Consider the following 21829-nt stretch of genomic DNA (forward strand, 5'->3'; position numbering starts at 1 on the left):
CTTTAAGATTCTTATATATTGACCCTGATTTTAGGGTTTTATAATAATAATTTAAAAAGATCAAAAGTGACACTTGAGATAACAAAAACAGAACAAAAACAAAACCAACCAATAAAAAAACTAAAACGAGGAAATCAATTGAAAATATTAAAACATTTAAAAAAGCATTTTTTATTAAAAAAAAAAGTTTTACTAATTATTTAAATAAATAAATATTACAATTTAAAATTAAAATAAAAAATGTTTTATAATAAATTTAAAATAAATAAATACCTAAAGCAGTGAAATACCTTTCATTTTTTAGAGTTCACGGCTGAAAAAAAATCGTTACCTTGGTCACTTGACCGCGGCTTCTTTTCAACGGCTCTGTAGCTCTGCATCCAATCAAGTGGCCAGGAACTATCACGTGATTACAAAACCCCGTTCACGTGCGAGTGACTTCCACTAGTGGGTTCTTAGCAGTTTGCACAGGGCTGAACGGGAATAGGCAGCTTTTCGTTTAAAAGTGACAGATAAACGAGCTCTCCAGTAAATATGCGTGCAGCTCCACATCAGTACGGCTCGACTCTGACGCTCTTCACAGCGCTTTAGATCTGCTACCTACAGGTAAGCTGCTGTTAAGACAGTCAGCCAGACTGTCAGTTGGGAACGTTTTTTTGTTTTTGTTTTTTGGCTCTGGCTGCATGTACAGGCCGTACCAAACGTCTGGAAAAACATAGTTGCTATTGCGATATCTTAGGATCGTGCGGAGTATGGTTGCCATTACTAATATGGTGAAAGCGTAGGTATTTTATATTTATCCTGCTTTTCTGCCACTTTTTGCAGCCAGTGCTGCTTTAGCATCTAGCTAGCTAGCTTCGAACACAGATTGGACTTGTGATTAACTTCTGTTAATCACAAGTCCAACTATATACAGATAGAAAACAAGCTCAGACAGTTGCTGTGGCCAGCTCGCTGCAGTCACATTGGCTTAACATAGAACAACTTTAAGCCTTAGATGCATTAGTGGGTCACAAATGACCCGGTCAGGATGTTTTCTTGCAATATCTAATTAATGACAAGTTGTTTGCATTCCATGTTCCAGCTATTCCTCAAAAACATGTTTTTAATGTCATGCCATTTACATTTTTAAATGGCCTTTTAAACATTTTTACAAAATTGTCATTGTTGTATTACTACACCAAACTTCCATAAGTGATTAAAAATGATCTGCATTCATTTCCAATGGAATCTTTTGATTCTTATCAACTGTTAATGTCAGGAATATATATTTTCGTGGGCCGCTAGAGTATCACCACTTAGGGAGATTATTTTTCACAGCAAGAATTAACAGATGGTATTCATTCATCATTCAGACAGTGTTCATCACCAGTGATTGTGCCACCCTAGATGGTCAACTTGTGGGGGAGACAAAATTTCCATAGTAGATGCCAAACACGCCCGTCAAGTATGGCCTGAAAATCTTTTGCATTTGTTATGCCGACATCTGCAATATAATATTTGGAATAATTTACTTGGTGAAAGAAGTGCAGAAAAAGCTGAGGGAAAACATTGTCCACTGGTTGTGGAGTAGACTCATAAACACAAGACACAACTTCACTACAGATGACTTTTTCTCCAGTGTGCCTCTTGCACAGTGTCTACTGGAGACACAATTGTGGGAACTACAATGGGACAAGGCAGACATCTTTCCATCCTTCCTCATCCTGGGAAGTTTACAACACAGAGGTTGGATTCAATGGCAGCCTTACCATAGTTGGCTATGTCAGAAAGAAAAGGGCGACCGTTGTACTCCTCAGCACAATGTATTGTAACAAAGTGTTGGATTAAAATACCAGAAAGGGGAGGGGGAAACATATAATTGATCACATTCAACAACAAGCCAAAGGAAGTATAGATACCATGGACCAGATGGTTGGCACCTACACCTGCAAGTGTGGTACAACTTGACATTACCATCCTGAATGGCTACACCTTTTTCACAGCTCAGCACCCTGAATTCAAGAACGGAATTATCAATCATCAGTCTTTCTCACTGAGCTCTTAAAGAAGCTTGCTACACCACATATGCGTATTCAACTCAAAGGTTCCCCCCAACTGCAAACCCCAATCACTGAGGCAATAGGAAGGTTTGAGGCCACAGGAAAAAAGCAGACAAGATTTCAGATCCAACTGATGAAGATCTTAAAGTCAGCAGTCGGCGTAGGAAGTGTAATGTACCTGTGTGGAAGGATTATAACCAGAAACGAGTGTTAGAAACTGTGTATTAGTGCCTTGTGTGATCGGTCACTTTCTGGAGTTGGTTCATTGTCTGTCTAGTCATGTCGCTTGTGCGTGCAATGATCACCAGCAGCTTTGGCTGTTGACCCAAATGGGATTTGTTGCACAGACACAATGTCTCTGTTTTAAACTGTTACAGAGTAACTGCTGAGAAGCAGCCTCAACTGAAGTGAGGGTTTTTAAGTAACTCTTGTCAAAGCTTGTAAATCATTCCATTATTGCAACTCATTGCATCAGGTAAACACAACCGAGGACATAGCACGGGTGTTGATAATGTTATCTGCAGTTGAAACGCTGTCTGACTGCTCCCCAATTTTTAGCCATAGCATGTATCAGTAATTCCAAGCCATCCAACATGCTTACAGCAACAACAAATGGGACACAAATAGTGTCAACATTGTCTAAATATGTAAAGGACTGCTAAGAGGACCACCCTCAGCACCAGTCTTTCTCTAACATCTGACACAAGGCCATATAAAGGAAGCCTTGCCTGGTACATTTTTACTTAATTATCAGAGGAATTATATTGTTTTGTTGTAAATGCTGACTTTCATAAAATTTATGAAATATTAAAAGCAAAATGTACACTTTAAACAAGATGGTACAAGTAAAAACTATCCAGGTGTCATAAGGGGGAGTTGTAAAGTTTGATGGTCACAGGTAGATATGTTCTGTGGTGTCTTTTGCAAAACATGCTTCTGTGGTGACAGCATTAGATGGAGAGGGTGTGAAGGATTGTCCAGTACTGATCATAACTTGGACAGTAGCTTCCTTTCTGAGACCTCTGTCAAAGAATCAAGCTCCACACCCACAGTGTTACAGGCCTTGTGGATCGGTTTATTGAATCTGTTGTTACATTTAAACTTGCATTCTTTGAGGGTTTTTTTAAACTTTATTTTTACTTTTTTCTCCTGTTTTCAATTGAAATCTTTCCCCAATAAAGATGGCATTTGACAACCTCCTCTGAACCCTTAATGACGAGTTTTGGCTTCTCAGTATATATCAATAAAAACGTGGTTTGATTTCTATTAGAATGGTTTCCAAGTTTTTCTAAGGGTAGCTGCATAGGCAGAAACTACCCTTGCCAACTTCTGATGCAAACCCAGTCATTTTTGTTCCATAAGCAGCCTGAAATATGACAGAAACTGTGCTGTCCAGTTAAGCTTTCAATGGATAAAAGGTTAACTGTGCTGCTGCTTTTGTATAAGCTAACTCCCTAACTGAGCTATTTGGACTTTGCATATTTATTTTAATTGAGGTATTCTATTTATTTCATGTTTTGATGTAGGTCGTGGTCAGTGTTATGCCCAACTTTTCGGAGAACAAAACCATAAGTTATTTTATGATTTTAAATGCGCCCTGTCTCTTACACTAGTACCAATGTTTAAAACATCGATTTGGAAGAGAGTGACGATTATGGTTACCTCACAGCCTTAAAAGGCTTTTGTTGTCACCTTGCTTGGTGAGTGGACGACTTAGACACCCAACTTTCTTCACAAAGTAGGATTTTTAAATTGATACCATAAGTGTATCAACTGATGAGGAAACAAGGATTAATCATATATTGGTGTAAGTGTACTATAGCTTGAATTTTTTATTTTTTTATTATTATTATTTTTGCTGTAATTTAATTATAACATGGCATTTTTACTTTACAGTCTCAGACAGATTTTTTTTTTAACTGTCTTTCTCTTTCCATCCCTTTCAGTGTTTAGCCAACCCCAATCCAGTGACTTCCCTAGCACTGTGAATCTCTGTGACATCCGCAGGTAACATGTCCATGTTCAGCACAGGCATCCTTGTCCTGACGTCTCCTCTCCACACCCTTCCGTTACGCATTGCTCCGGTGCTCAGCTCAGCTGCTCAGCGAGTCGAGCGTACGCTCTATGTCCACCTCCATCCTGGGTTGAATCTGGGAAGTGGGAGCCAGCCTCGGCCAGTTTTCATTCCACCAGCAGTGGACCTGTCTAATCTCATTACCCGCCTGTACAGTAATGCAGCTGATGTGTGCGGGCACTTGGATGTTTGCGTTTTGCTGACTAATGTTCGCACTCAGTCAGTCGCATGCAGCGGAGCCACGACCCCAAACGGCCCCTTTCCCACACCACAGGCTCTATCTAACTCACCAGAGGTGGTGCTAACAGACTTTGCTCCCCAGGACCCCGGTCAGACCCATCAGGTCACTCAGTGCTTGCAGAGTTACACCGGCCACTGCTATGCCTGTAGACCTGGGCTGCCTTCAGTGCTGCTTCACTCAGAGCTAATGAAATTGCAGGAGGAGGATGTGCCAGAAGCACAGCAAGAAAAGGCAGAGCCGCTGCAGACTTACAATGACGTGGTGGTAGGAGGGACATTTGATCGACTCCATGGGGCCCACAAGACTCTACTTAGTATCTCTTGCCTGCTGGCCAATAGAAGGTTCCTGATTGGCTTGTGTGACCATGCAATGCTTAAAAGTGAGTAGTTGTGTTTCTGAGACTGACATCTCATATTTCAGTCATATGTTAAAATCCACCTGACATTGTTTTCCTCCTGGTTTCAGAAAAAGTGCTAAAGGAGCTGATCGAGCCTTACTCTGTTCGGGTCCAGAGACTGCAGGAGTTCCTCCAAGACGTCAAGCCCTCACTGCAGGTGGAGGTTGTGCCTCTTGATGACCCCTTTGGAGTGTCTGTAGTTGACCCCCTGCTGGAGTGCATTGTGGTCAGCGAGGAGACTAGAAAGGGTGGGGAGGCTGTGAACAAGAAACGCACTGAGAATGTAAGTCAGGAAATTGACAGTAAATACTGTTTTGTGTTGAAACGTGAAGATTCTTTTTGTAAACAGGTGTGTGTGCGTGTGTAGCATTTGTTTTTTTTCTTCTACTTTCAGAATAGCAGATAGCTCTCCATTCCTTCTATTTAAAAAAAAAAAAAAATGCCCACAAAGGCCCTTTTGATACTGCTAAATTATTCAGACATATTTAATAATATGATATGATATAATTTAATAGTTCTGGTCAAAAGTTCCATCTCAGCCAGATGTTTTTGGTAGCAATCAGCAAGCTTCAGGCTGAATATTTGACCGGTTCTCTTGGCAGATTCGATACAGTTCATTTAAATCGGTTGGTTTCCTGACACAGGCTCTGCTTCTAAGCGTAGTCAAAAAATAATTTACAATAGGGTTAAAGTCTGGGCTTTGGCAATGACAATTCAGAGGGTTAATGTTAGCCTGCTTTATCTATTCCAAGACCAGTTTTGATGTGATGAAAGGGCAACAAGAGACTTTCCAAGCTTGCATCCACAAATCTCCTTTATAGATCTTCACTGAGTTCTTTGAACTTTCATTATTCAGAGTATGGGTCAGTCCAATGAGTGCCGTCAATAGAGTATTATACTGTATTATAGAGGCTTTGTCATGTAACTCACTTAACAGGCTTACTACTCAACTCTTGTAAATTCACCTCAAAGTAGGACAGTACATATTAAGGGCTACGGGATTTTTACTTGCTTCCATTTTCTGATTTTGTCTCATTTCTACTGCAGGATGTGATATTTCATATTTTGTTCTTTCCACTTTCTAAATCAGGGTCTTCCAGCTCTTGTCCTTCATGAGATCCAGTTGCTCAAGGATGCCCACCACACAGAGATAGAGGAGGAGAAGATCAGCTCCTCCAGTCTGCGTGCTCGTCTCCTGGGGACGCTGCTTACACCACCCAAGGTAGGTTTGTTAGGAGTGTGTATTTTTAGAATTTAGGTGCAAAAACAGCGAGTCCAAACACACTGAAAAAACTTCAGTATAATTGAAGGACCAGTTAGCTGCAGTTATAATAAAACTGTCTCTTATCACCATATTTATTTTATTTTTTTCCAAACTAGGGCATTAATGGGGCCCTGCTCCTATCAAAGGTGCATCACAGGCATGCTACCTTTGATTCAGGTTTTGTTTTTGTTTGTTTTTTTGCAGTGCACAGAAGTGCAAGCCTATAAAAGAACATCTCGTAATCTTTTATTGATTTGGTGAACCAAAGGCGTTATAGCTGGACAACGCCCACCAGTGTTGGTTGAGCTCATTCCTATTACATGAAGTTCCTTTTAAAAGAGGTTCATTTTTCAGTCACGACTAGTAAAAGTTGTGAGAATGTGCTCTGAAGTGTCTTTTTAATCACTCAAAGAAGCAGAAATAAACCCAATTGGCTGGTGAAGGGTGTGACGGGGTCGACCTTTTAACTGTTGTAGCAGGAATTGCGTGATATGGGTGGGGGGGAAATCTGTGGATATTACACAAAGTATTTTGTGGGTATCATTAATGTTTTATACTGAAGGTGACATGTTCACACATTTATTGACAGTTAGAAATGAGCAGTGAAACATTGGTTGATCTGATATCCTCGTGTTGGTGTTGTTCCCAGATCATCATACTAAATGTTGTTCCAGGATCAACATTGCAAGTGACCAATCAGAATGTTGTGACGTCATACTTTTGCGACTTCGGGAAAAACCGGCGTAAAACAAAAAACTGTACTTAAACTGCGTGAAACCACCTCTGTCCGCCCATCAACGGACCCTGACCCTAACCGTAACCCTTTAATAAACAGTAAGCAGAATTGATATTGTCCTTGCAACATTGGAATTTCGTAAATGCACAAATGGCAAAGGAATAACGTCACAACATTGTGATTGGTCACTTGCAACGTTGAACCTGGAACAACATTTTCATGATGGTCTGGGAACAACACCAACACGAGGATATCAGATCATCCGTGAAACATATTATGTTCAGGAAATTGTATCATCAAGCTCACAAATGAGTGCATTTGGTTTGTCTTATTCATCTCTGGTATTATAGATTATTTTTTTTCAGTGGTGAGTATAACTTGTTTTAGGAGCGGATTTTTCTAATTTTATTTGCACATTCTAAACCCTTCATTTCCTGTCTCCTCTATCCCAGGACAACTCCCACCTTCCTCCTCTTCCATATGTGATTGGTCTGACAGGGGGCAGCGGCAGTGGAAAGAGCGCTATCGCTAAGCAGCTGGAGGCCTTTGGTGCAGTTTGGATTGACTGCGACAAACTAGGCCATGAGGTGTACCAACCTGATGCAGCGGCCTACCACAGAGTGCTCGAAGAATTTGGTTCAGGTAGGGACACCTTCACTTGAGGGTATCGTAGTGGAAGGGTCAGTCTGTAATGTTTGTGATACTTCACACAGTTGATCTGTTCTTGATTGGGGGGAAAAAAAAAAAAGACAATAAGACTTTGTGTTTTTGCTTTCATACTGATTGCTATAATGCACACACTGTAGTCAGCAAAGGTCATGATGTCACTGATTTGATTTTGATGAAAGCTGACTCCTGATTTTTATTCATTTATTTATTTATTTATTTTTGGCTTGCGTTGACCACTGATGAGCTCTCTGTCACGATCACTTTTTGATTGATGAGCGTTTTGAATCCTGTTCAGTTTTTTGTTAACACTGGTATGTAGTGAGTCACACAACTGGCAGCAAGTTACTTATTTTGTCATGTTAACTTGTTTTGCATTCAGAGGAGAATGACCAGAGTGCTGTCATGTCAATATGGACTCTGCACAACACAAGAATTTAGTATACTGACATTCAACAAGATGTTTTCCTGTCAGTGTTAAACTGTATGTTGTGTAAAACTGTGCAATAATGAGTGTCTTTTCCACTTTTAGATATTCTAAGTGAAGATAAAACCATCAACAGGCGTGCTTTAGGAAGAAAAGTCTTTGGAAATCAGGTAGTATGGATAATATTTATTTACTGGATAATATTTTAGCACTTTGCAGAATTGCAGGTAACGTGTCAGGTTTCTCTCAGAAACTTACCAGAGATGTTTTTGTTTTTTGTTTTTTTCCCCCCAACAGGTGCGATTAAAAGCCCTAACAGACATTGTGTGGCCTGAAATTGCACTTCTAGTGCAAAAGAGAATCAACCAAGCCAGAGACGAAGGTATAGTATGAAATTAAATGTAATAACTGACAACTAAACATTGTTGCCGTGCGTTCATTTCTTAAATATAAATGCATTTAGGGGGCATTTTACTTTTTTTGGTAGTTCATCAGATACCTACAGAATGTCAATAATCATTTAATTGGCCTTGCAAATATGATGCTGTTTTTTCGTCTGTTAATTTTTAACAGGGGTTGTGATTAATTCAACTGAGTGACAATTGGACTTTTTAGTAATCAGTAAATCCTGACAAGTTACATCTGCACTGTAAGGATTAGTGGAAAGATTGTGTACTTGTTCAAATATTTAAGCTTTGTAAATTCTTAAACAAGTGAACTTGTGAGCGAGTAAAAACTTATTTTTGAAACTCGGTAAATGGCTGAAATAGCTGAGTGTAGTGAACATTTAAAGTGGGGAAGCATATTTCTCCTTCCTGTTTTGTTGTAGTTTCTAAAGTTAATGTGATTCTTTGCAGATAAGCAGGTGTGTGTGGTGGATGCAGCAGTTCTTCTGGAGGCCAAATGGCAAAACTTGGTCCACGAGGTCTGGGTCACCATCATCCCAGAGGAGGAGGTAATGAAATTGTCCTCTGCAAAGTTTTCTTTGCAGTTCGTCACATCTGTGTTTTGTTTCTATAACTCCTACAAATCCTAAAGCCAAATTTTTAATTGAAGGTAAATATTTTTATTGTGTAAGGCCTGTTTTTTAAAAAACAAAACTGATATACTGTTTTCTTTAATATATCCACTGGGGGGTGCCAAAGTATAATTTGAAAACTCCACCTAACACGTCTCCCCCCTTCTCTTAATTCCCATCTTTTCTCAGGCGGTGTTGAGGATAACAGAGCGTGATGGGGTCACCACAGAAGATGCCCTTCGCAGGCTGCAGAGCCAGTGGTCCAACAGCAAACAAGTAGAGCATGCTAATGTGGTACTCAGCACACTGTGGGAGCCAGAGGTCACTCGGAAGCAGGTTAAACACACCTTATCCTTTCAGGATGAAGTCCACGTGACTGCTTTATGAGAAAAACAGATTTTGCATTAATTTTTACTCCTCTTCTCATTTAAAAGGTGCTGAAAGCTTGGAATCTTCTTCAGAAGAGAATTCAGCAGAAGCATGAAGGACATTAGAATCATATTCGAGGTCTCTACGTCACATCAGCTGTGACTTTGTAAGCATGTGCCAGGCCAGAGACATGTGGACAAATGGTCCTCGTAAGGAATACGCTGCCTTAGAAAGGAGTGTGGGTGGTCACAGGGAAAACCCAAGAAGCTCCCTCACTTCTTTGACCAAGACTCAGTGCCTGATTGAGTATCCACAGGTTTTTAAACTCTAGTTTTATTTCAGTGATGCTTACTTTAAAGATGTAAAGACTCCACAAACACTAACAGACGGCTTCTGGAATTTTTAGTCTAAAATTCCTGTTTGGGATTATTATTAGACTGTGATGTGCAGATGGTATGAAGGCGCCCTCCACACTATCACAGCACCAGCCTGATGTATTGATACAAGACGGGATGGATCAATACTTTCATGTGGTTTACTATCAATTATTATCAAACACTTGTTGTTAGGTGTGATCTTAACTGATGGCCTCTTTTCATCCCAAATTTTATTTTATTTGTTTTAATTGACCGGCATGGTTTACCGATACACCGACTGCAATCTTGCATTAGTCTTTCTCAGCAAATTCAAAAAATTTGGGGCACTTCAGCTGACACTTTGCAGGATTTGTCCACTTTCTATTAATTTTTATTTTGTTTCCTTTTTTTCTTTAAAGAACAATGAAACATAAGGGGAAATGAGTTAATGATACTATGTAACTGTAACTGTTTTCTGTCCATGTTATTAAATTATTCATCTTTGAGGTTTTGTATATTTAGGAATTTTTGTCAATCTGAAGAGCAATTATATTTAGTGAAATAAATACAATGGGCACTATAAACATTTCTGATGTAAACCTGAAGGATTGCTGTGCAGACTGGTGAAGGAGGACATCTGAAATGCATAGGACTACACATTTGGTCTCAGTGGGGGAAGCAAGGTTATAGAAGCTTGTTTCAGCCATTTCTTTTCACCCTTAAGCCTCCAGGAAGCAGCAAAGTTGACATTTTAATAATAACTAATGGCTGTAAATGTGCATTTAAATAACAAATACTTTGCTGTTTTAGGAACACTACGTATTACATGGCTTGTTCTGTGATGTCAGAGAAAATGTATATTTTAATTTAGTTTTAGATGTCTTTACTTTTTTGACTGCTATATAAATTTGCATAAAACAGTAAATGAAATGTTATCAACCCATAACAAATCTCTCAATTTTCAAGGTGTAGGTTTTAAAGCTCTTGTCACACACAGACACTTGCATCAATACCAATTAGACAACATTTAAGCTAGCTGCCGAATGCTGTACAGATTCCCTCTGGCAGATCTGGCATAGATAAAGGATATCTACAGGGTGTACTGTTGGTTGCACGTTTTGGCATCTGTAGGTCAGTAACTACCTGATGATTGTTGCTTTTGCTTCCAATGTAAGGGGAGGTATTGTGGCGCACATTGTCGTTTTGGGCAGACCACTGCCATTGGGGAGTGCCAGGAGGAAGGTGTGTTGGTCTGCAAGAATATTTTGGGTAGGTATGAGTAAAAGTAGCTACATGAAAGCCAAGACCAACATCTTCCTATCAGAACATTGGTTTGTAACATAATCGACGTCGAACACTTTAATGGTGGATAATAAATGCATACATCCTTTGAATGTGAAAAACTTTCATGAGTTATTTTAGAACATTTATTTTTGAGAAAGTCAGCTTTTTAAAATCTTCAGTGTTTAATACATCTTACACAGCTAAATATTGTTTAAATGTACACTTTTTTTTTTTAAATGTGATTACAGTCACAGGAGAAAGACATAAACAACCTATCAGTACAACACCTTGTGCATTAGTAGCTGAACACATAAATACAGATTTTCTGAGTGCACTACTAACTACTTTGGCATCTGTACTAACCTTATCCAGCAGACAAGGTAACACACGTGTATTTGTGTTGAAATTACGTGAAATCAGGAGTTTGTGACTGTCCATTCATATACCGACAAGACAAAAATTCAGCTTGGTCCTTTTTGCAATGAAGAAAAGTTGTTACGGTCGCACTTTCAGTTTGGCAGAGCACATTGCTTCCCCCAGTTTGTTTCTGGCCTTGCATACATACACCCCAGAGTCAGAAAACTTCAAATCAGCCAGAACCAGAGAACAGAGCCCTTCTCCATGATGCTCTATGGTCGCTCTGCGAGATTCAGGCACCGGCTTCTCATTGTGAAGCCATTTCACCTCTGGCTGCGGATACCCTAGGATTGGAAAAAATATAAATTTACACCAAAAGAATACAAAACAAGACAAAAAAAATCCTCAAATACAGAGAGCAGATTAATTTATTGTTTGTGCTAATGACTTGTGATGACTGAGGTATTTTTCTAATAATTGAGAAATGTACATGTTTAAAAATAAATGACTACATATATTGATTGTAGGCCTACGTTGTTCTTTGTACATATGTTAATCTGTTACTCTACCATTGATAACACATGTCAGCTGAGCAGCTGCTCCTACAGGGAGGGTAACGTCCTTCAGGGCCTGTTGGAAATGAGGCTCAATCTGGAGCTGGTTATCCAGCGACCGGATGGCCTCCTCTGCCTCTTGGCTCCAGCTTGGCTCTACATGAGAGTGCGGATGATGACGATGAATAACATGGAAACAAGGCTTTACTGATCATAAGAGGCTAAACTTGAAGTGACAGTCTGAAACAGCGACTCATCTGTCACATCCATGTAGATCTAGGACATGGGAGGCTATTGTGTGTATGTGTGTCCCTTTATCCGTCTTACCCTCTGAGGAGTTGCCAGCAGAGACTGGGCTGCTGGTGAGGTTAGCCATTCGCTTTAGGGCCAAAACAGCCTTGCCAGTTTTCTAGAAGTTTAAAAGGAAAAATAGAATTGGTTGACCAAACCTTTTGAAAAAATGCATTGAGATTATTGAGGACTGATAGGAGTACTTAAAAAAAATACAAAAACAAACAAAAAACAGGTACCTTCCACTTGTGCTTGGCCAGAAAATGCCTCATCTTCTCCTTATTGAGGGACTTGGTGGGCCTGCGGTTTAGAGGGGTGAAAGAGGCCATCCAGCTATGGGCAAGCGCCTCGGTACATGACAGCCTGCGTCTAGAGTCGAAGTGGATGGAGATAAAGGAGCAAGTGTATGTGGTTGCTGAAATGTCTGTGATATTAATATTCACAGTTGGTCAGACGGTTTAGTAGTACTTAATTTATTGAACTACAAATGGATGTTTCTGATGGGGAAAGGCAAAGGCATTCAAACCTCCGGTCCTTTTGCAGCAGGGAACTGATAAAGTCTTTAGCTTGGTCAGAGATGTCCTCAAAACTCTCTGGGTCAAACTCGTAGCTGGCAGCAGTGACGAGAGCAAGAGTCTCAGCATCGCTGTTTCCCTGGAAGGGTGATTCTCCACTGAGTCTAGACAAGGATAAACATTATGAAAGCAAATAAGCTTCCACAGAAATTACACATCCTCATTTGAAGCTCCATTACCCAAAAATGGTATTATATTGTTGCACCCCTTCTGCCTGCAGAGCTTCCCTAATTCTTTGAGGCATACATTCACCAAGGTCCCGGAAATATTCCTCAGATTTTGGTCCATATTGACATGACAGCATCACAGAGTTTCTGTAGATTTGTTGGCTGCACATCTGTGATGTAACTTAACTCTTTCAACACAAGGTGCTCTATTGAATTGAGATCTGGTGGCTATGGAGGCCGTTTGAGTACAATGAGCTCATCGTCTTGTTCAAGGAACCAGTTTAAGGTTTATTCAGAGTGTGAAGGATGAACATCTGAAGTAATGGGTAGACTGTGATGTGCAGTTGGTATGAAGGCGCCCTCCACACTATCACAGCACCAGCCTGATGTATTGATACAAGACGGGATGGATCAATACTTTCATGTGGTTTACTATCATATGAATGTTGCAGTAAAAAATACGATCGCATCAGGCAATGTTTTTCTAATTTTTTGGTGACACTGTGCAAATTGTACCTCAGTTTTTTTGCACTTAGCTGGTAGGAATGGTACTCAGTGTTGTTTTCTGCCACTGTAGCTCATCTGCTTCAAGGCAGATACATTCATATCGTTTTTCCATTCATTCTTGTTAGGGCTCATACCAAGGAAGCAACAGTAGATGGCTCACTGATGCCACTAGACTCAATTGTAGAAGAATGTATAATGGCACCAGGATGCCAGGAACATGTGTACATTGTCCCTTTGAAATAAATTTAACTGACACACTGGTTCACTGCAGTTTTACTTACAAGATGAAGCAGATAACTCCAATGCTCCACATATCAGTTTCCAGGCCCACAGGCTCATAGCCGATAACCTCAGGAGCCACAAACTCCGGCGTGCCATGCATCACCATCAGCGACTTACCCTCCTCTGAAGAAGACAAGAGTTTTTCAGAATGTCACTCTCAAACTTATCTTACAATTAGAAGATGACCTGCTCTACCTCCTGAGCTACATCGACAGAGCTGCAGATGATATTTGTTTCTTTTAACTTATTTACAGAAGGCTCTAATCACCTCTAAACAGACCACCCACTCTGGAGCTGCTGCATCTGGAGAAAAACGCTGAAATTTCCCGCATGAATTCGCTCCACATGCCTTGATACCTTTACTGAGTTAAAGTAGCAGCTCGGCAATTATCTATTTAAAGACCTGTAGGGATGTGACATGCATTGTAGATCTCTAGGAATTTAGACACTCCCTGGTGTTATCTTCATGCATGCATGCTGTGTTATTCTTCTTGCGTTTTCAAACTAAAACATGGAAAAGTTCAAGAGGTTGAAAGCGTACGAAGATACATTTATGAGTAGAAAACTCTGTCAGGAATGATGAAAAACCTTTAGCGGTGGCATTCTTTCATCCAAATCGAAACATCTGGTCTGGTCTTTAGCACTATGTGCAATATGTGTCTTAAGAGTATAAACAAGGCCTTCCCCTTTTGAACTGTGCACTGATAATGATATACCAACCAGTTATGCAAGTTTTTTTTCTTTTCTGTACCTAGTAGGACATTTCAAAATCTAGTATCAAACTCACCCAGTTCAGTAGCCAGACCAAAGTCGATGATTTTGATGCGGGTACCAGTTGTATCCACACAGACGATGTTCTCTGGTTTGAGGTCCAGATGAATGATATTCTGTTTGTGAACATACTGCATGCCCTCCAGGATCTGCTGCATGTAGCGGGCACTGGTGGGCTCTGTGTGCTCAAAGTTTTCATCCACGATGCGTTCAAAGAGCTCTCCACCTGCGATGCTAGGCAGGCAAATAACCATTCAGGGGCATGCAATGGTATGTGACCATCAAATTTGAACTTCTAATAGATGTAATGCATTTAACCTCTCGTAAAATACCTTCTACCACCACAAATCCCCTAATGATATCTTTAAGTGGAGTGTACCCACTACAATAGAGAGGTTTGCTTTTACTAAACTAAGATGACTTACTACTCCATGACCATGACCATCTCTGAACGACTATCATATGCAGCCAGACACTGCACGAGTTTTGGATGGTGAAGCTTGTTCATTAGTTCAATCTCTTTGCGAGCCGCTTTCCTCTCTTTCATGGTCCGAGCTCTGTAGAACTTCCCCGCACACTCCTGACCCGTCTCTTTTTGGGTTATCCGGTACACCTCACCAAATTTTCCTCTGGAAATGTGAACATTTAAAACAAAAACATTAAGGGAGGGTTCTAATTCCTCACGACTGAAAGTGTTAGATATGGATGCACAGTTAGAGATGCTTACACTCCCAGCTTCTCATGCACATTGTAGTGGTCCCTGACTTTATTTTGGGTGTCAGGGGTCACGATGACATATGACTCAGGCTCCGCTTTCCTTTGCTCTTTTAACACAAATAAAAGAAATGACAAAAAAGACATCTCGCAACCGGTACCACCAAAATACTACTTAGGAAATAAAAACAAAATCAAATTTTGCTAAAAATCATGCAGATATTGTACTCACTGGCAGTTGCCATCTTGACACAACCAGACTCCTGACTCGGTTCACTGATTCCTGCAGAGTTATAAGCCCTGATTCGGAAGCGGTAACGTCCCAGAGGCTCCAGTCCTGACTGGACGTGGTAGGATGTGTTCTTACAACGACTTAATTCAGTCCAGCTCTCAGATTTGTCCGAGCTCTCCTTACAGACCTCCAAGATGTACCCCAAAATTGTCGTGCCGCCGTCGTAGTTGGGGCCAGACCAGGACAGAACCAGGGACTGAGTGGATAGCTGGGAAACAACAGGCTGGGATGCTGGCGGATTGGGTCGGTCTGAGGAGAAATGTAACATTTTCGAGAAATTGCTAATATCCAAAGTCTCTCTGTGGGCATTCGTGTCAGGAATTTATCTCACCTACAACACTGAGGGAGATGGTGTGCTGAGCAGAACCTGCTCTGTTGCGTACAATGACTGTGTAGGAGCCTGCGTCCTTTGGATCAGCATGAAAGATCTGCACACTGCTATGATTTGGCGTGGTCCTGATTGACATCCGCTGTCCTCCGAATATAGCCTGGAGTCAGAGACGGCCAGAAGTGTAAGTTAAGACAAAGGTAAAATTATGGATAAAATGTTAAAAAAAGCCCAACCAGTCTAACATTCTTACCTTATCCCTGTTGTAAATCCAGCAGGAAGCTACAGGGAGAGAGCTGGACTTGAACTCACAGCGCAGTAGGGCCTGCTCAGCTACTCGAACCTCCACCTGCTCTGGTGGGTCTACAAACTCCACAGGAGGTCCTGAAGAAAAGCAGAGCTAGTTTGTGTCCAAGAAAAAAATAATAATAAAGCCTGAGCTAAGTGCTGTTCAATACATAATGTGGTTCCTACCTTTACTGGTTGGTACCTGGTTTTGAAGACTGATTTCTCTAAAATCTGTGGAGATTGAGGAAGTAGATTGGATTCACAGGTGTGCTATCATGTGAGAATTTAAAAAGGAACTAACCAATGGCAGTGAAGCAGTCAAGTTTGGTTGAACTGGCAAACAAGATTTTTTGTATAGTTGTAAATAAGCACATGCCAGAAATGGGATAGACTGCAACAGTTCTTACTTACAGCCTGCTTAAAACTGAAATTTAAAAACCAAACACACAACATTTTGTTTGTTTTGTCGGCATGCATGTTTCCTCTTCCCTGCCCTCTATTATCATGAGCATATTTGCTATAAATTTGCATTATTTTCACAGGATTAATAGCATTCATGGCAGGAATAAAAGCAGAACAATTGGGGATTTTAATGCGTGTGTAACATTAAAAAGATTTTAAGGAAGTTAAACAAGTGGTCATCATTGAGCCTACCATTGTCCCTTTCTTCTCTGCTTTGCCTTGCCCCTGCCGAAACTGGGAACAATTCAGCGTTTTCATGTGACACAGCCTTGAATGTGACCTCACTGCGCAGCTCACGGTTGATTGTTCCGGGAATTTCCTTTGTTGCTGTTTCATTGTTAACAGAGTGAATCAGGCTCACTGTAAACAGATCATTTCTATGCTGCTGTGCTGATTATTAGTGGCTTTTCTGGACTTGATGTTACCTTTGACATGTAACAGAGCAGCGCTCGACTGTTGTCCTGCAGGATTCTCAGCTATGCAGGTGTACCTCCCGGCATTTTTAGGTGAGCACCGGGTCAGGCTCAGACATGCAGCACCGTTTTCGAAGTTACTCGAAATGTTACTCGAACGCAGTTTCTCACCTAAACATGAACAAGTATGGTTTTATTACAGTTGTACTGAAATGCTTGAACTAATTATTATATAATTGCTTTAGTTAACAGACCTCATAGTATCATGTTATCTCAAACAGACCTCTCTGCTTTCAGACTACTGGCTTCCATGTGGGTCTTAGAGTTTCCAAAAGTAGAATGGGAGCCAGAGACACATTTAGGAGACAAACTCCCACTCTACTTTTAAGATTAGACACAAAACTTTCCGTGTTGATAAAACTTACAGTTAGAGCTGGATCAGGTGACTCCAAATTACCCTTTACTTATGCCAAGAGATGGTTTTCTTCTCCACACAATTCACTCCCCACATGTTTATGTACCACTGTCTAACTCTGTCGTTCTTCTATCTGACCATCCCTCTCTGTTTTGGGTGATATTTGAAATAAGTGTTGTATTTTCCTTTCTTAATATTTCTAGCCAGTCTGTAGACTCTTCTTCAGGGCCTAAATCACTTTCACTTTTTATGTCTGCTGGTGTTTTCTTAGATTTTGGGGGGATTTACCAGAAATTCTAGACAAACCACTCTAGTGAAATGCACGGCTGTTACATGAGTCATACAGTACTGCGAAAAAGTGTCAAGCCACCCCTCGTTTCTTTATATTTTGCTTCCAAGAAGCTGGGTTTTTTTGAAATTGTTTTCTAGAGTGATCTTGTGCAATAGTTCTCCAGGCTTCCTGAAGGTCTTTCAAATCTTTTACTTGCTTTTCTGACATGAGACTCATTGCACAACTGAGTCAGTCAAGTCCTTGCACCTGACCATTTTCAAAAGAATAGAAAAGAAGAAATGGCAATTCTACACAACTATCCATCTCATATGAAAAGGATGTTACAAATCAAGTTCTCGGGGGGAAAAAATCCAGCAAAGCCCCGGCACAGGACCGAAGAGGGCATCTCGCCTTTCAAATGATCCACCTAGTGTTCACTAATGTCTCATCAGACATGGTCTCAGTGGAAGTGTGGCTCTCAAGAAGCCAAATTGTGAAGTTACACAAATTACACAAGAAATGGACACAAAATCAAGAAATCTTATCTAGTGATGAATCCAAATTTGAAATGTTTGGTTCAAAGCATGGTCAGTATGTATGGAGATAAGAAGAGAGATACAACTGTGAGTGTCTACAGCATGGTTGAGGCTCTGCTGTGGTTTTAAGCTGCATTTCAGCCAGCAGTGGTGAAAATCCTGTCATAATTGATGGAATAATGTATGCAGAAATGTACCATCAGATTTTGATCCATCATGCAATATCGTCTAGAAAGCACCTGATTGGTGACAACTTCATTTTTTGGCGTGACAACGATCCCAAACACACTGCCAAGCAAACATGCCCATGATGGCCCACACAGGGCCCCAAGGTTTGCTGTGTGAAAGCATATCTGAATAGAAAACACACAATGGAACACTATTCATCATAGATCATCAGTCTATCAGTCTCCCCAGAGCCTGGACCTCAACATTATTGTAGCAGTGTGGCATCATCTTAACAGAGAACAGAACAAAAGGCAGCCAACATCCAAAGAAGTCCTTCAGGAAGCCCAGAGAACTATTCCTGAAGACTGCTTAAAGCTATAACAAGAATGCTGTGTTAAAGAATAAAAGTGAAAACTTTCCCCTTACATACTGTATACTGTATGTTTGCATGTTTCACTAAATCACTGCACCTATTTCGAGGGGTGGCTCAATACTTTCCACAGAACAGCAGTATATAAAGGATTTCTGTCAATAATTATCAATCAGCAATCAATTCAAAAGGCTGATCATGCTGTATTTTGTGCGTTTCCAATGTTTGTACCAAAGTTGTATAAGAATACAATAAATTCCTGCATTCCAGATTACAGTAAATAACTGTAATTTATATAGTAGATTACTGTAAAAGTTACAATAACCTGGACTTGAATAAAGTACAACATCTCCTACATGTAATCAGTCACTTACCATTGTATAGCCAGGAAATGCTCATCGGTTGGCTCCCTGTGATAACACCTTTAAAGGCAGCATCACTTCCTGCACAGACAGTACAGTCTCTGAGTGGCTCTTCAAAGCGAGGTGCTTCCAAACTCTGAACTTGTGCCTGTTTGGCATCTTTACAAAGAAAAAGGTGAAAGACAAAGGGTTTAGTTTTCACATATTTTTGCTTGTCACTGACCCAATCAGAACAGAGCATCTTATCAAACCCTAAATCACTGCCTCATGTTTTGTGTGTGTGTGTGTGTGTTGCCAAAAATGTATTTGAAGATCACTATCTTCCACTGAGTCTCAGTTCATCTGCTGTTTGAGTAATAAACACAAGTTACAGCTGTGAGCGGTGGGGAATTTGATGTCGTGTTTTTTTTTTAAATGTGTGTTTGCAGTTGTTTATTTTGGTGTTGGAATGTCCAGCAGAGTGGGAAATGGGTGGCTGCCAGTGGATGGAGGACTGCCATCAGACTGTGTACATTAGGGGGATGAGGGGAGGGGGTGGCGGGCTGTCTATATAGTTTACAAAGTAGAGCTTCTTCTTGTCCTTTGCAGCGCTCTGTGACGGTTTTAGGGCAGGGCAGGGATAGCTCAGTAGGTAAAGTGGTCGCCCCATGATCGGAAGGTCGGCGGTTCGAATCCACTTAACGGCTACCCTGAGGTACCCCTGAGCAAGGTACCGTCCCTACACACTGCTCCCCGGGCGCCTGCTTAGTGGGCTTCCCACTGCTTCACTGAGTGAATGGGTCAAATGCAGAGAAAAACAAGTAATTTCCCCATGGGGATCAATAAAGTATCCATTATTATTATTATTTTAGTTAAAACACAGACAAAAGGGGTGCACCCGGTGAGACATGTTCTATTTTTTAGTTCAAATGCACTAAAGTTAACATTTCACATCTTTTTCAAGGCCTTACCTGATGCAGATGAAAATCTCAGTTTGTTGTTTCCCACCAACTTCCTCTTAATGTTACCCAGTCCATTCTCTTTCTGTTGGTTCGGTTGAGGCTTGAGGGCAAATCGTAAGGTGGACACAAAAGTCTTTGGTGCCTTCCCATCTTGGTCCATCTTTGATTTCAGATGATAGCAAGTCAGCAGCTGTAGATCAGGCACTCATCTAGGCCTCCTGTTCTTCTCTTAGTTGCGTTTAGGCTCGCTCCATCTAGAATCCTTGTGTGAATCTGATGTGTTGCATGCTCACCCTGTCTGCATTCGCACGTCCTTTGAGATGCAAACAGGAGGAGCCACTGCTTTCCTCTGAAATCACTGCCTCCCCCTCTGCCCCAAAGTTCACAGGAAAAAGGTCAGTTTTATCAGACGGATAATTAGAAGCACACATGTCCAGCCCCCACTGACCCTCTGCTCCGAGAACAGAAGGAAAGACAGAAACACATGTGACAGAAAACAAAGGAGGCACTGAGTGACCCAGATCGGATTTGAAAATATCGGATTTGCGCCGTTCACACTGTCATAGCATGATCGGATATGGGTCGCATAGGGTCAAAAAAATCGGATTTGATGCGCTTTCGCCTGCAGTGTGAACGTAGCCTAAGAGAGGTTAGGAAATGTGTGGGAGGAAGAAAACACTCAAGCTGAAGAGAAAAAGAACGCAATAAGGTGAGGATTAAAAGCAACACAAACCAAAGGAGAGTAAAAAAACACTTACCTGCATGAATATAAATAGTATTTCTTCTCAAACCATGAGTATAGTTCCCACAATCAACTTCCTTGAGCCATTTTACTCTCTTATATTTCCCCGCGGAGCCACACCGCCAGAGCCCCCGCAGGAATCAAGAAGAGCCAGTAGGACAGCTTTTTCTACTGTGCATTCACTCAGGTGAGCAGCACACAACATTGAAACATGTCACTGAAGTGAATCTCTGTAACTGTGGGTTTGTGGGGTTGACTTTCTTTTACAGAAAGTAGAGACCATGTGACCAAACTGAGCACCACTGGTAAATGAGACACCTTTAATTCTATATGGGAAAGCTGCTGGTTGGGTGTGTCTCCAAGGTGTGCTTTCATTTCTCTATTGTTGAACAGTTGCCAGCTATAGACTGGTTTTCTCTGGTCTACCTTACGGCCATGTGAAGCTCGTTTAAATGCCTTCAGGGCTTTCTTTTCTTTCTGATACTACTCTGAAAGTGTATCTTATTATTGAGGGTACTAACCTATACTTGTGTTTAATTTAAAATTCTGAGACCAAAAATGATTCATAATATAGTAGATGTTAATACAATTTCCATAAAAAAGTAATATTCTTATGTAAGTGCAAAAACCTTATGAACCCATCTAGACGACCCAAATACTGATACATAATTGTGCATGTGCAGCGCTGCTACTGCTGCAGATTTTATAGCGCTATAGGGACCTGACCTCTACTGTACATCATCAAGAGCTGTTATGTGCTCACATAAAACCGGTTATGTAAACCGGTTGATGCTGACCTAATTGTGGCTGAATGATTATCAGAACAAGCAAATCAAATTCTTCTTCTGCCTTGCATTCAACACCAACAACAGGTTGAGCAACAGCCTATCGACATGCATCAAACAAACCCCTATAATGTGTTTTTCTTCCTCCGTGCAAGAATGTAAGGAAACGATTACATGGGCTGGTATTTGTAAGTGTTCCCATATGGCTGAGGCGCACAGTTTACATCAGACTGCGGACAAATCTCCACTGCTCAAAGCATACAGATTGATGGAGCAGACCCATGAATGATTAACAGGGTACTGATGGTGACAAAGGGCAGGTACTGGAATGCAATGCATCAGTTTTACAATTCTTACAATATCT

The 21829-nt window shown here is 40.8% G+C and overlaps 2 protein-coding genes across 4 annotated transcripts; one reads left to right on the top strand and one right to left on the bottom strand.

The window, feature by feature from the left end:
* Positions 1-433: 433 nt before the first annotated feature.
* coasy (CoA synthase) lies at positions 434-10096 on the top strand. 2 transcript variants are annotated; one of them, XM_080873182.1, is made up of 10 exons: positions 434-606; positions 3989-4736; positions 4823-5037; positions 5845-5976; positions 7207-7396; positions 7953-8017; positions 8145-8229; positions 8705-8802; positions 9055-9201; positions 9300-10096. In XM_080873182.1, exons 2-10 carry the CDS (start codon positions 4055-4057, stop codon positions 9357-9359), a joined length of 1674 nt encoding a protein of 557 aa, XP_080729308.1. In that variant the 5' UTR covers positions 434-606; positions 3989-4054; the 3' UTR covers positions 9360-10096. The 2 variants fall into 2 exon arrangements, with proteins under 2 accessions (XP_080729308.1, XP_080729309.1); XM_080873183.1 differs by lacking the exon at positions 434-606 and adding an exon at positions 630-781.
* A 154-nt stretch (positions 10097-10250) lies between these two features.
* On the bottom strand, positions 10251-20835 carry LOC308390854 (myosin light chain kinase, smooth muscle-like). Of its 2 annotated transcripts, none has more exons than XM_080873181.1 (18): positions 20697-20835; positions 19948-20308; positions 19010-19078; positions 16888-17046; positions 16655-16789; positions 16187-16231; positions 15966-16096; positions 15716-15872; positions 15325-15633; positions 15106-15202; positions 14804-15007; positions 14395-14612; positions 13607-13730; positions 12603-12755; positions 12316-12445; positions 12113-12194; positions 11801-11941; positions 10251-11575 (listed from the first exon to the last, which is right to left on the bottom strand). In XM_080873181.1, the coding sequence occupies exons 2-18, from the start codon at positions 20096-20098 to the stop codon at positions 11370-11372; spliced, it is 2511 nt and encodes an 836-aa protein (XP_080729307.1). In that variant the 5' UTR covers positions 20099-20308; positions 20697-20835; the 3' UTR covers positions 10251-11369. The 2 variants fall into 2 exon arrangements, with proteins under 2 accessions (XP_080729307.1, XP_080729306.1); XM_080873180.1 differs by having other exon boundaries at positions 19010-19156; positions 20697-20832.
* Between the last annotated feature and the right edge of the window lie 994 nt (positions 20836-21829).

This window comes from Rhamphochromis sp. 'chilingali' (assembly GCF_963969265.1).
Source record: "Rhamphochromis sp. 'chilingali' genome assembly, chromosome: 22".
In the NCBI taxonomy this organism is placed as follows: domain Eukaryota; kingdom Metazoa; phylum Chordata; class Actinopteri; order Cichliformes; family Cichlidae; genus Rhamphochromis; species Rhamphochromis sp. 'chilingali'.